At 39.5% G+C, this 14,852-nt stretch overlaps 1 protein-coding gene across 2 annotated transcripts in view; it reads left to right on the top strand.

The window, feature by feature from the left end:
- Nucleotides 1–238: 238 nt before the first annotated feature.
- The window catches only part of antxr2a (ANTXR cell adhesion molecule 2a), a 310,747-nt gene continuing 296,133 nt past the window's right edge, over nt 239–14,852 (top strand). The window contains exon 1 of one of the 2 annotated variants that reach the window (XM_028805604.2): nt 239–596. In XM_028805604.2, the coding sequence (XP_028661437.1) occupies nt 448–596 (149 nt within the window). In that variant the 5' untranslated portion in view covers nt 239–447. Of the gene's footprint in view, nt 597–12,047; nt 12,100–14,852 lie in introns of those variants that run through there. The other variant, XM_028805605.2, reaches the window with a different exon arrangement.

The raw sequence follows: 14,852 nt of genomic DNA, 5'->3' as shown, positions 1-14,852 counted from the left end.
ACATGCCAGGATGAATATAACGTGATATTATGAGGGTTAACTGACAACTTACTTGAACTGCATGTTGTTGTTTAAGTTTTTAAATCGGATTTGTGTATTTATGTTTAGTGGTCATGAAGCAAAGTCAGACTGAAAATACAGTATGAAATATAAATAACACCCATAATTTACAAAACCCTCAGTTCCTGCCTATCACGGCAGCGTAGCCTGTTGCGTGGGACGTCATCGCTGTTTCCTGCGGTTTCCGATTTTTTTTTCTATATAGAAGTTTGATAATGTTGCACAGAGTCGCGGAGAAAAGCAGCCGGCAGTACATAATTAATTCGAGACAAGCCCCTTTCGGAATTGCACTGCTACGCAGCTGTGCTGCAATTCCTCTCTGCCTGCCAGTTTGTCTAAACAGCGAGTGAGACGCCTTGGATCGAAACAACTACTGTAACGAGCGCCATGAGCAGGATAAAAAGCAACGATGTGAAATCTAACAGAACCGCGGCGTGGGTCCTTGTGCTGCTGGTGTTGGCGAAGAGCCCCACGCTTTGTGTCTTGGACGAAGCAGCGTGCCACGGTGCCTTTGACCTCTACTTCGTGCTGGATAAGTGAGTGTCTTATTAGTAGAACTAACATTATAGCAACCGACGTACCTCTTTGTTATGCGAGGTCGCCCGTCAGTGATGGAAATCGCAAATCAAAACCGCTGTGATTTACAGTTAAGTTGCTCAGCGACATGCCCTCTTGGGTTTCTGGTTTGGAAGGGTTAAACGGGCACATCGTTGGCGCCGTCCATTATGAGGATGCACTCCAGATGCTCCGGAAGCGTGCCGACTAAATGAAGTTAGCCATCTATTGATGTTGTTCTTGAAGCCCGTGAGACTGCAGGTTATTACTTTAGTGCGCACTACTTTGTGTTTATCTCCGCCCTCTCTCATTTTTAGTAAGACCACTTTGTCCGTTGAGAAAGCGATGTTGTTTTTTCGAGTACTGAAAACTTTTTTTTTTTTGAAACGTTGCGGCCTTTGTGTAATAGGAAGTCATTTTTCTAAGTAAATTTCAAAAGGAAAGATAACTTTGAAATCACAGTTACGTGGCTCGCTTTTGTGAGTTATTGGGACCAGAATTTCATTTAGTCGCCTAAACATCCTGCGTTTTGAACGTACAGTTCTGTTAGAGTTCACAGTGAACACGTTTATAAATAATTATATTTTAAACCTGACATTTCATTTGAAAATAACTCCACCATCCTCTCTGCAAGTTGGACTGTAGGACGTAAGAAGTGTAAACATTTCAAAAACTGGTTACAATCATATTTGTTATAAGACTTCAAAACTTTTAGAAATCACTTAGTCGTTTTATCCAGTTCAGTGCTGTGAGGGGTCGGTGCCTATTGTGGCGTCACTGGGAATATCAGCAGTTAAAAAGCCCTCCTTTTGTCTCAGAGGTTATGCAATCAAACCAAACAGACTTTATGAACTGAATGATCTCCTCATGTTTGTCACAATTCTCTTACAAACTCTTACAAGTGGAGTTTGCATTTCCCCCAGTAGTATGAAGAAGATGTGAGTTTAAAAGGTTACTTTTCAGCTAAGTGCGAGTTGCTGTCTCCTCTAAAGTTGTGTACATCTCCTTTTGCCAAGTGTAAACTTTGAAAGATACTATATGAGTGTTGCATATATAGGAAAAAATGTTATTTTTAAGCTCAAAAGGAAAAAAGGTTAAAGATACGTTTCACCTGTACAGCCTTCATCAGGTGTGCAATTGAGAATGAAAGAGTAGGCAACATATAGAGGATGGGGAGGAGGGGATAAAGCCAGGGCAAATGAAAGGAGAAAAGGTGAGAGTAGGTGCAAAAAAATACACAGTTCACTATCATACGCAAAATATTCCTCATATAATCGTTTTTTTTTTGTATGGATGTTTGTTTCATGTAAAATATGACCTCCTTAGGACTTGAGTTGCCTTCTGTTTTGAACAATCACTTTTTGTCTGCTTTTTCAGTCTGAGTAAGAGACTGGCACCCAACCAAGTTTTGACTCTGCCTTGAACCCAATATTACTAAACTAGGTTGTGGCTCCCATAATCTGAAATGGAATAAACTGCGTCAAAAATATATGGATGAATAGAAATCTTTGTTAAGTGTCTCACTTACCAATTCAGGGTCTCAGTACTTTTAACCTTGGCATGAATGATGGGGATTTTTGTGTGAGGTTCAACTGTTTGCATGGGTTTACACTTACAGTATAGTCCAGTTCTGAGTCGATAAAATGCTCGAGTGTTCCGATCACTTTGGCTAACTAGCACCCCTTTTCGGTCTGAAAGCAGCCTGCCTTGGACCTGATGTTGCTAGATTATGCTTTAGTTCCCCAAAGGCGAAACCATGAATAGAGAAGCAGTAGAAGGATAAATGAATAAAGCAACACAGTCTTCATAAAGTTAAATAATTTTCAGAGACCTCTTTTTGCATAGTCTAGCTACTTAAGACCATTGTTTAAGAAATAGGTAGAAAACCTGGAGGGGATACCAGCATTTCGCAAGTAACACAACACTCTACACTCTTGAATATCCAGAGAAAGCCCACACAAATGCAAGTAACATAGGAGGCAACAGAACCCAAATCCAAGATTATTCAAGTTATGCTCAACCAAAGCTTATTTTAGCAAATGCTATATCCAAGATAGACTCACAGCCGGGTAGCAGTGCCATTCCATACTGTTTAAAAAGGCCTGTGGAATTTCAGAATACTTCCATTTCTCTAATTTAGTAGGACTGAGTCGTCACACTGCATTATATTGTTAACTTGGTTAAAATGTGGTCTTAAAAAAGTCAGATTTCCAGACAAGCAAGTTGTTTTTAAGAGTAGGTTGTGGTGTGGCTTTTGGTTTGAAATATGTGGGTTAGCTTTCATATATTTCTTCTCTTTATAAGAGGTCACATACTATAATCTCCACCCTGTTTTATAAAAGGCTATATATAAATGTGTATTTTAAAGATTATAATAAAACTATTTCCAGAAACCCTCAACTGGCAGGATGCCTCTCTGGTTAGTGTTGCTCATAATAAAAAAAAAATGTATTGTATCTGTTGCTTAATGGATGCAATTCAACTTGGTTCATTTGTTTCATAGTACTTTACATGTAGGTTACTGCTGTATGAGTCACAGATTCTCAAAATGTACAACACCACAATATTAATTAAAAAAAAAAAATCACATCATAGTTGAAATGATAATACCCAGACTTTGCACTGAGTTACAGTGGCATCCTTTCAATACTGAACAGATGTTATGTACAGTTTTGCCAAGATAGGCTCACTCAAACTCAGTGTTGAAATGAACAGGTTAAAAAAAATGCATGACACCTTGTGCAGTAGGATATATCCGAGCTCTGGTGTGTCAGATGTTGCAGTCCCAACACTGCATAAAAGGGCAGGATTAATGAACACCCAAATCAAAATACTTTGAAGCTAAAGAAACAATTTCTAACCCTTACTAATAAGGGACATTAAGAACTCCCTACAATGCATTTTATTAGGATCAAACAAATTACTAGCTAATAGTGGTAGGAATTTTCACAGACCTGCATTATGGTATCATCTTGACATGATATGATAATACTGCCAATTTTTGTATGCATTTTATGTCAGGCTATATTAGGTATTGTGTTTTGATTCAGCAGTTCCCTTTTTTATCTAAAAGTTGAAATCATATGCATATAGGCAAATACATGTCTGTTATACCTTATCATAGAACTTCATTACATATTATATAATGGAAATGGATTTCAACTTAAAGGATCGCGACATTCTTTACAAAAAAATAAAGTCTAGGAATATTCAGTTACCATACTTGCACACATTATTACATATCATCCGATTGTTCAACTGGTTGAGTCCTTATGAGATGGGCCTTTATGTTTATACAGTAGTTGAACTGTCAACCAGTTGCCAAGATCAGATTGTTTCATATTTAAAGGTTTGTTTAAATACAGTATATGCAAATGTTCAATTACAATTCTTGGAGCTTCATACATGTTTGTTGTCATGAGGTACATGTAATCCACTAATTTATTGGAAAAACAGCAAGTTATTAAACTTTTAGACACAAGTAAAACATGAACACTTTTGAGTTTTAATAGTGATAAAAGTTCCATGGTAATAAATCATGGGATTAAAATCCTGTGATGCGTCCATGCATCTTTTTGTGTTTCTTACTTTAAAGACAGTTGCCTTCTTTTCTGTTGCTTGGGAACTTTTAATAGTCAGGAACAAACAAACGTGTAAAAAATATGGCAATCATGAGGCGATTTCTTGTGTCTTCACTGTCTTTGATTGCATCAGTTTGATAATTCTTTACATTGATGTAGTTCCTTTCTCACTACTCAAAGTGCTTTACATAATGAGTGGGCAGCCACTACCAATATGTAGCATCCACCTGGATGTTGCAATGGTAACCATTTTTGCACCAGTATGGACACCACACATGAGTTGTTAGGTGGTGAAGGGATGAGAGATCGTTCAAGAAGGGGGATGATTAGAGGGGCAGAATGACTAGGCTGAAATTTAGCCTGGACATCAGGATACAGCCTACTCTTTATGAAGGATGCCCAGGGATCTTTTATGACCACAGAGAATCAGGACCTTAGTTTTACGTCTCCTCTTTAGCACAGCGTCATATTTACAGCACACAGTGTCCCAGTCACTGCACTGGGGCATTAGGATCTACATACAGACCACAGGGCGAGTACCCCCTGCTGGCCTTGCCAGCACCTCTTACAGTAGCAACCCAAGTTTTTCCTTTTGGTTGTAAACTCAATAGAAATTGACCTTTTAAGTGTTCCTGGCATTTGGAATTAGAGAAACAGCCCTAGATAGATAGATACTTTATTAATCCCAAGGGGAAATTCACATACTCCAGCAGCAGCATACCGATAAAAAAAAACAATTTTAAATTAAAGAGTGATAACAATGCAGGTATAACAGACAGACAATATCTTTGTATAATGTTAACGTTTACCCCCCCCCCCCCCCCGGGTGGAACTGAAGAGTCGCATAGTGTGGGGGAGGAACAACCTCCTCAGTCTGTCAGTGGAGTAGGACAGTGACAGCAGTCTGTTGCTGAAGCTGCTCCTCTGTCTGGAGATGATCCTGTTCAGTGGATGCGGTGGATTCTCCATGATTGACAGGAGCCTGCTCAGCACCCGTCAGTCTACCACAGATGTCAAACTGTCCAGCTCAGTGCCTACAATAGAGCCTGCCTTCCTCACCAGTTTGTCCAGGCGTGAGGCGTCCCTCTTTATGCTATCCCCCCAGCACACCACCATGTAGAAGAGGGCGCTCGCCACAACTGTTTGATAGAATATTGTGTGGTTTACCAGAATAATTTACTATTAACATGACAATACTTACAAACTGCATAATTTTCATGTTAGCTCTTTGTTCTAATTTAGTGAAAACCAAAATGAACCCAGACGCTCAACTTAAACATGTATGGAACATTTGATAAAAAAAAAGTGTAATACTAACATTTGCGGAATGCTTTTGGATGGTAACTTGCTATGCATGTACTAATAAAGTACTTTTTTTTCATTCCAATAGATGGTATACCACAAACCTCACAACTGCTGCATGAACTCTAAATTCTTCTTCCCTGTTCAAGCTGCAAAAATGCAGCACAAAAAAAAATCTCAGTGCGTTATCCTCTATCAGTGAAGTAGCACCATGTAATATATTGTTGAATACTACTGTATTGACACCTCCGTGTTGCATTTAACATAGATTTATGAAGGATATGTGAATAGTACTTAGGCAAAAACCTAAATTTTTCATGGAAGATGAAGTTACATTTTTGAAAAAACAGTAAATAACCAAATTACACTTACTGAGTGCCTGAACATATTAAATCCTATGAGAGATACTAGTAGAGCATAACTTAATAGAAAGAAACATTAAAACGAGCAGGAAGAATATGTTCTCTTAATAAAAACATAAGGAAACACACGAACAGAACTCAGAGTAGCAACAACCAGACACCAAAGTCAAGCTGTGAAACAAAATAAAGATCCTAATAATGACTAAAAAGAATGAGGCTAAAACTGAACCCACTCTTAAATCCAAAGCTTTAAGTGCATTTCCTGTAAACAGAAAAAAAATATGCAAGACTGATAAATCTCATTGGAACTTAATTAGAAGCCAAAAAAAAAAACCTATCTCACATACCTTGGGTTACAAACAAAAATGGTTGGTTGTGCAATGCCTCTTTTTATTCTCAAAGCCCCTCCTCCTTTGCAAGTGCCCAATAATTAAGGCCAATTACATCCAGCTGGGAAGGAACAGGGGCAAGGCACCAAAGCAGAGCTAGAGAGCTCCAACATAATTGGCTTAACATGCCTTGAAAGAAAATTAACATAAGAAAGGAACAATGGGCAGAGCCCAGGCCAAACCATGATATGGTGGCAATGGACACGAAGAAAAGGAAAAAAAAACCTCAGTGTGATTCTAGTTTTGGAAAAGTGATACATATCATACCATTCGTAAATCAGCTAAATCCAGTTCAGGGTCATGGCTGGGGCAGAATGACACCTGAAAGTCAGCTCAACACAAGGTTCTTCCAAAGTAATTCTGCTTCTCCTCACTGCTGTAAGATTATGTCTTGACTAAAATAGGCAAGAAACTGAGAAAAGACCAAAATGGCAATGAGCCAATAGCAACAAATAAAACCAATGTGTTGTATGTCATGCTGGCTAGTTATGCACCCATAATAAATGTTGCATGAATAGTCTTACCAGGAGATGCAGCAGGAGCAGGTTGACCTACAAATAATGTAAATCAAAGCACTCTGCAGTCGTGCTGGTGAGGTATCTTTTAAATTTGTTGGTGGATCATTTAAAATTTTAGGCATCTGTAAGTAAAAGTTATTTGTTTATCTTCAAAATTATAAAATTGCACCCTAGTATCACAAGCTTTTTTTTAGAGCTCAAGGATTATTAAATTCCAAAAGATTAAAGGAAGCTAAGTTAATTATACTGTAGCTTGTAAGTTAAATTTGAAGTAGCTTGTAAATCTAATTGGAAACACTCACAGACTCATGAACTCACAGGATTCATGTTATATTAAATCCTAACGTATGCAACTTACCTTGGTGCCAATGTTGATAATAAATAAATATAGAATATAAAACTATTGCTACATGAAAGCTAAACATTTCAGTTATCTATTCTGCTGTATTCAAATACAAGAATTACCGGTAGTTTGATCTCAAATAACCTTGCATTTGGAATATTCCTAAGCTAGAGAATGCAAATCTATGATAATGAGTCAAAACTATTGAAACATGTGGACCCATGGTCTTAAAATAAAATGCAAATAAAAACAGGTTAAAGATAAGGGGCTGTTGATACTTGTTATGTTTTCTAAATAGCTAATCTTTTAGTTCCCCTACAAGTCATAAACTATTGTATTTCTTCTGGTGGCTCATCTAAATTTAGTAAGAGGAACATTTCTATTTGGGCAACAAGTACTTTTACTTCTAGCATGAAAAATGCACCTTGACCTTGATCACATTGTTGTTGTAACTTTGCCAGGTAGTGTTCTCCAAAGAAACATTGATTTAGATAGATAGATAGATAGATAGATAGATAGATAGACAGACAGACAGACAGACAGACAGACAGACAGACAGACAGACAGACAGACAGACAGACAGACAGATAGATAGATAGATAGATAGATAGATAGATAGATAGATAGATAGATAGATAGATACTTTATTAATCCCAGGGGGAAATTCACATACTCCAGCAGCAAAAAATATTAAATTAAAGAGTAATAAAAAATGCAGGTAAAAAAACAGACAATAACTTGAATAATGTTCAACGTTTACCCCCTCTGGTGGAATTGAAGAGTCACATAGTTTGGGGGAGGAATGATCTTCTCAGTCTGTCAGTGGAGCAGGACAGTGACAGCAGTCTGTCGCTGAAACTGCTCCTCTGTCTGGAGATGACACTGTTTAATGGATGTAGTGGATTCTCCATAATTGATAGGAGCCTGCTGAGTGCCCGTTGCTCTGCTACGGATGTCAAACCGTCCAGCTCTATGCCAACAATAGAGCCTGCCTTCCTCACCAGTTTGTCCAGGCGTGAGGCATCCTTCTTCTTAATGCTGCCTCCCCAGCACACCACTGCGTAGAAGAGGGCACTCGCCACAACCATCTGATAGAACATCTGCAGCATCTTACTGCAGATGTTGAAGGATGCCAGTCTTCTAAGGAAGTACAGGCGGCTCTGTCCTTTCTTGCACAGAGAATCAGTATTGGCAGTCCAGTCCAATTTATCGTCCAGCTGCACTCCCAGGTATTTATAGGTCTGCACCCTCTGCACACAGTCACCTCTGATGATCACGGGGTCCATGAAGGGCCTGGGTCTCCTAAAATCCACCACCAGTTCCTTGGTTTTGCTGGTGTTCAGTTGTAGGTGGTTTAAGTCGCACCATTTAACAAAGTCCTTGATGAGGTTTCTATACTCCTCCTCCTGCCCACTCCTGATGCAGCCCACGATAGCAGTGTCGTCAGCAAACTTTTGCACGTGGCAGGACTCTGAGTTATATTGGAAGTCCGATGTATATAGGCTGAACAGGACCGGAGAAAGTACAGTCCCCTGCGGCGCTCCTGTGTTGCTGACCACAATGTCAGATCTGCAATTCCCGAGACGCACATACTGAGGTCTGTTTGTAAGATAGTCCACGATCCATGCCACCAGGTATGAATCTACTCCCATCTCTGTCAGCTTGTCCCTAAGGAGTAGAGGTTGGATGGTGTTGAAGGCGCTAAAGAAGTCTAGAAACATAATTCTTACAGCGCCACTGCCTCTGGCCAAGTGGGAGAGGGATCGATGTAGCATATAGATGATGGCATCTTCCGCTCCCACCTTCTCCTGGTATGCGAACTGCAGAGGGTCGAGAGCGTGTTGGACCTGTGGCCTCAGGTGGTGAAGCAGCAGCCGCTCCATGGTCTTCATCACATGTGATGTTAGAGTGACAGGCCGGAAGTCATTCAGCTCACCAGGACGTGATACCTTTGGGACTGGGGTAATGCAAGATGTTTTCCAAAGCCTCGGGACTTTTCCCTGTTCCAGGCTCAGGTTGAAGATGCGCTGTAGAGGACCTCCCAGCTCTGATGCACAGACCTTCAGCAGTCGTGGCGATACTCCATCTGGACCTGCTGCTTTGCTGGCACGAAGTTTCCTCAGCTCTCTGCTCACTTGCGCTGCTGTAATTGTGGGTGGGGATGTCTCTCCTATGTTGGTATCAGCAGAAGGATGTGTAGAGAGTGCAGTACTCCGAGGTGAGAGTGGGTTAGGGTGGTCAAACCTGTTAAAGAAGATGTTCATTTGGTTTGCTCTCTTCACGTCTCTCTCGATGGTGGTACCCCGCTTTGAGCTGCAGCCAGTGATGATCTTCATCCCATCCCATACTTCCTTCATGCTGTTGTTCTGCAACTTCTGCTCCAGCTTTCTCCTGTACTGCTCTTTCGCCGCCCTGAGCTGGACTCGGAGTTCCTTCTGCACGCGCTTGAGCTCATGCTGATCACCGTCTTTAAAGGCCCTTTTCTTCTGGTTCAAAAGGCCCTTGATGTCACTTGTAATCCATGGCTTGTTGTTAGCATAGCAGCGTACAGTTCTTACTGGAACTACAGTGTCCATACAGAAGTTGATGTAGTCAGTAGTGCAGTCAACAACCTCCTCAATGTTCTCACTATGTTATCCTTGCAGGATATCCCAGTCTGTAGTTCCAAAACATTGTCTCAGAGCATTCTCAGCCTCCGGCGTCCACTTCCTGAATGATCGTGTGGTTACAGGTAGGACTCTCACTTTTGGTTTGTAGTGAGGCTGAAGCAGAACCAGGTTATGATCTCCTTTCCCAAGCGCAGGCAGCGGGGTGGCACTGTATGCGTCTTTAACGTTTGCATACAGTAAATCAATAGTCTTATTTCCCCGGGTGTTGCAGTCCACATACTGGGAGAATGCAGGTAATGTTTTGTCCAGCGTCACATGGTTAAAGTCTCCAGCGATTAGCACAAGTGCCTCGGGGTGCTGTGTTTGTAACTTAGCAACAGCAGAATGGATGATGTCACTCGCTATCTCCACGTCCGCCCGAGGAGGAATATACACGATGACAACAATGACGTGTCCAAACTCTCTGGGCAAGTAATAGGGACGCAGACTTACGGCCAACAGTTCGATGTCCCTGCCGCAAGTGGAGATTTTGACTTTAACATGTCCAGAGTTACACCACCGTGTATTAACATAGAGAGCGAGTCCTCCTCTTTTGTGCTTCCCACAGGTACTTGCGTCTCTGTTCGCTCTAACTGTGCTAAACCCGGGTAGCTCCACATTAGCATCTGGGATGGTGTTAGTTAGCCACGTTTCGCAAAAACACAACAAACTGCATTCTCTGTAGGTTCTGACATTTTTCACCAGCGCAGCCAGTTCGTCGATCTTATTTGAGATTGAGTTCACATTCCCCAGAATAACAGAAGGCACTGAAGGCTTAAAACGCCACTTTCTCGCAAGCCGCTTCATTTTTAGCTTAGTGCCGGCTCTGCTGCCACGATACCGCCTTCTTACCTCGTCAGGTAAGGATTTAAGGATGTACTGTAAAATCAATGATTTTATATGTTACAAAGTTGCAATTGGTCAGTCTCATTGATTGTCACAGTGCATTTCTGTCTCTGTGGCATTCTTATATTTCTTTATCCTGGAATTTCTCTTGCATGCCTATACACCATCATTTTTGTCTGCTGTTCAGTTGATCTGTATTCAGGATTACTATTTTCAACCCACAGGCACCAACTCCACTTGACTCTGAAATAGATAAGCATTTTGATAATGGACAGTTAGTTCAAAACCTTGGATTTTAATGTTCACAGTAGTATTGTAATGTGTAGGAATTCCACCTACTAAGAGAACTTTTCATTTTTTTAAAGATAAAGACAAACACCATGGCTCTTAACAGTTTTCAACCATAACAGTGAAACATAGAGTACATATGGGTGACATAATCTGTGTTTCTATTTGAACAAGCTTGTATTTCTAATTAGGAAGATTCAAGTCTCACTTATTACAACCAGTTTTTGACTTGTACTAATGTCTGGACTCTCATTGAGCTAGTTAAAAGCACTAAGGTACTTCTTGTTAAGTCACTCCAGTGTGGCCTTGGCAATATATGTTGAGACATTGTCTCATTGAAAGATAAATCTTTTTCCATTTCTCAGGCTGCTTTCAGAGTATTACTTTTTTCTTCTCCAGAATTTCTTTTTTGCAAGTCCTACACACCTAAATGTGTTTCTTCTGGTTGTCTCCTGTAAAGCTCAGTTTTATCTAGCATCTGTGAAATTCTGGTTGTGTGCAGAGTTTCTTTTGTGTTAACAGACGACTGTAATACATTTCCATTTGCCATATACAGTATCTCTTGATGTGCTGTCTGGTTTGTACTCATCTTGACTGCTTACTTAGTTTTGATTGGTGGCTATCTGTCCTCTAAAACTTTATGTGGTAAGATTTTTTTTCAATCAGTTTCACAACTACTGAGTTGTTTGATTTGTAATTGTTTAATTGGGTCGTCTTTTATTCTCTTATTCTGTACTTATGATAGGGCAGCAGTTTTACATTCATAACAAATTCATAAACATTTGTATTTTTTCCATAGTTTTAATTTTTTAACTCACTTTTTTAATTTTCATATTAATCCACATTTTCTGTGGAGTTTGCATGCTTAGTTGCATACCAATAACAATAATAAGTGAAGTAGACATCAGGGCAAATGACACTAAATGGCTTTACATCAGAAATGTCAAAAATGGGGTTTAAGACTTTTATTGAAATGCAGCAAGCATTTTATATGTGTTACATGGAAATAATTTAGTGTTTTTTATGTTTTATCTTGGTTTGTAAGATTTTCATCACCATCCTGATCATGATGTTCGTTTTATTGTTCCAGGAGTTCTGTTTATTTAAGCTGTTATTTATTAACAAACTTAACAGTCAATGTCAGTGCGTCTGACACTGCAGTGACTGAAGCATTTCAGCATTCTTCCCCATCTTAAAAGATGTACAGGTATGTTATTTCCATAGGTTAATTAATGGCTCTGATTTGGCCTTATGTCAAGGAGTGTGCATTACTTATTCAGGGTTGTTTCTAAGCTTTTATCTGATGCCTGCTGGAATAGACTCTGCCTCCTTTCAACCATATGACAAAAAAGAGATCAGAAAATAGATAGTAGAAGATAACATGGTATTTACACAGTAAATCTGAAAAATTCCATGGAAGGTTAAATACTTTTCATAGCCACTATAGTTAATACTTATGCATTATCTACTTTATATAAGTCTACATGTGTTTTTAAAATTAAATTTTGTCCTGGAGTGTGAGCAAGGAGGTAACCACACCACCATGGCTAAAGAGAGTTTTTGAAAAAATAAACTGCATGATATGAGAAAAGCGTTTGTAGTCTATTTAAACTGTGAAATTGTTGTGAAACATAGGCCTGTTCTCCATTGTTACATTATGTCATGGTTTCTGGGAGTTTCTTTTTCTTAGTACCAATTTTTTTTTTTTACCACTTCTCATAGATGTTTTTATTAGGTTAAATGCTGTCTTTTAATTTTTCTTGGTATAAGAGTATATGAGAGTGCCCTGCAATAAATTAGTGTCTTGTTCAGGGCCGGTCTGATGTCATAAAGATTGGTTTGTGAAATATTGTAAGATAATCATACTTTAAAAAGGAGTATTAAATCTGGATATATAGTGTACATATTCAGTAAATACATTTTGTGCCTTTAGTGTATTATTTTAGATTTATTTTTGTTTTAATTACTTTGTAACATTGTTCACTTAATTTAAAAAGTATCAGCTATAATATTTTTTGTCATGATGCTATCTGCAGAGCCTTAGACCTTGGTTAAACTTCAGGGAAGAAAACTTTCTATGAGGGGTTTGTAATTCTTCCTCATATTGTATTTATGTTGTTCCATTCACAGGTGTCTAAGTCTCTCTCTTTATACATTAAACAGTATTATGTCAGGTTAATGGGCAGCTCTAAAGGTTTACCTGATTTTTTTTTTGTATGATATTGGCTTCTGATGGACAGACATGTCTAGAATGAAACTGTGAACCATTCTTGCATTTACAGACACCATTGTATAGGGGGTGGATAATTAAATGAAAGTTCAGGTCATTGTTTATGTTTAAAAATTTTCTTATTTAGTTTTGGTCAAATAGGTACAACATAGTTTTCATCATTCTGCAATAATTAGCAATGTGGTGTCCAGTACACTTTTGAGCCTTGCACTCTAGTTCCTGAAACTGATGTGTGCCATACATAAAATTAGTGATAGATACAGAGGTTTGATATCTGATCTGTGTGTATCAGATGTTCCTTCCATTATTTTGTTATTCACTTCCCTTAAGTGCTTTTAGTGCTGTCCAATCAAAGTAGATTCCCAATAACATATCTGTATGATGAGATAATGAGTCATGAATATACCAGGCCTTGAATGAGGCACACATTTATTGGCCGTTTTTATTGCTTTTGCATTTACCTAACTGACCTTGTCCTCCATAGACTATACTGGCAACATTTATTCAAAAGTGCACCTGCTTTATATTGAGTCCAGTAGCAAGTGGTATAAAATGTTTGATTCCTGGTTTCATTATGCATCTCTGTTGGTTATTTCCTACACAGTTTTGTATGACGTTTTGTACTGTGAAAAACTTAACTACAGCACTTGTTGTAACTGTATTCTTTGAAATTAATAGCTGAACAGGGCTATGTTTGCTAAATTTGAAGCCTGATAGTTTACCTACTGTAGCATCAACCAATAAGTAAGTTTTTAGCATTTATATAACTGTTGTATTGTTCATTACGGGCAGCATGGTAGTACAGGAGTTAGCACAGTTAACTCTCAAATATTGAGTTAAAATACTACACCCAATTACAGTCTGTTTAGAGTGTGTTCTTCTTTGGGAACACTGGTTTCCTCCCACATCCCTTAGACTTCTGTGTTAAGTTAATTGACAAATTTTATTTGCCTCAGGAATTCACCACCATCCACATAATCGGAGTTTACATACCCCCCAGCGCTAATGCTAAGGAAGCACTCTGGGAACTGTACAGCATCATCACAGACATACAGAACACACACCCAGATGGACTGGTTATTGTCGCTGGAGATTTCAATCATGCGAATCTCAAGTCAGTGCTCCCTAAATTCCATCAGTTTGTGGACTTTGCAATGAGAGGGACAAACACTCTGGATCTTATTTATACAAACATCCCTGTTTGTACTGGGCAGAGCCCCGCCCCCACTTCGGAAACTTAGATCACATTTCTGTCATGTTAATTCCAGCATACAGACCACTCGTCAGATGCACCAAACCGGTTTTGAAGCAGGTGAGAACCTGGCCATCTTCAAGACTGTTATGAGTGCACTGACTGGGACATGTTTAGAGAGGCTGCCACCAACAGCAACTGTATCAACTTGGAGGAGTACACGTAATCAGTGACCAGCTACATCAATAAGTGCAGTGATGACATCACTGTCTCCAAGTACATCAATGCACGCCTCAACCAGAAACCATGGATTACAGAGGAAGTGCATGTGCTATTGAGGGCCCGGGACTCTGCCTTCAGGGAAGGTGACGAAATCACCCTGAGAACAGCGAGGGCCAAACTATCCTGCACCATCAGAGCAGCAAAGCGCACACACGCCCAGAGAATCCATGGACTTTTCCTACATGACAAAGACGCATGGAGCATGTGGAAAGGCATCCAGGCTATCACTGATTACAGGACAACACCACCCACCGGT

The sequence above is a fragment of the Erpetoichthys calabaricus genome, chromosome 7 (genome assembly GCF_900747795.2).
Source record: "Erpetoichthys calabaricus chromosome 7, fErpCal1.3, whole genome shotgun sequence".
NCBI lineage: Eukaryota > Metazoa > Chordata > Cladistia > Polypteriformes > Polypteridae > Erpetoichthys > Erpetoichthys calabaricus.
The sequence above is the reverse complement of the archived record's forward strand: the minus strand, read 5'-3'. Positions and strand labels throughout refer to the sequence as shown.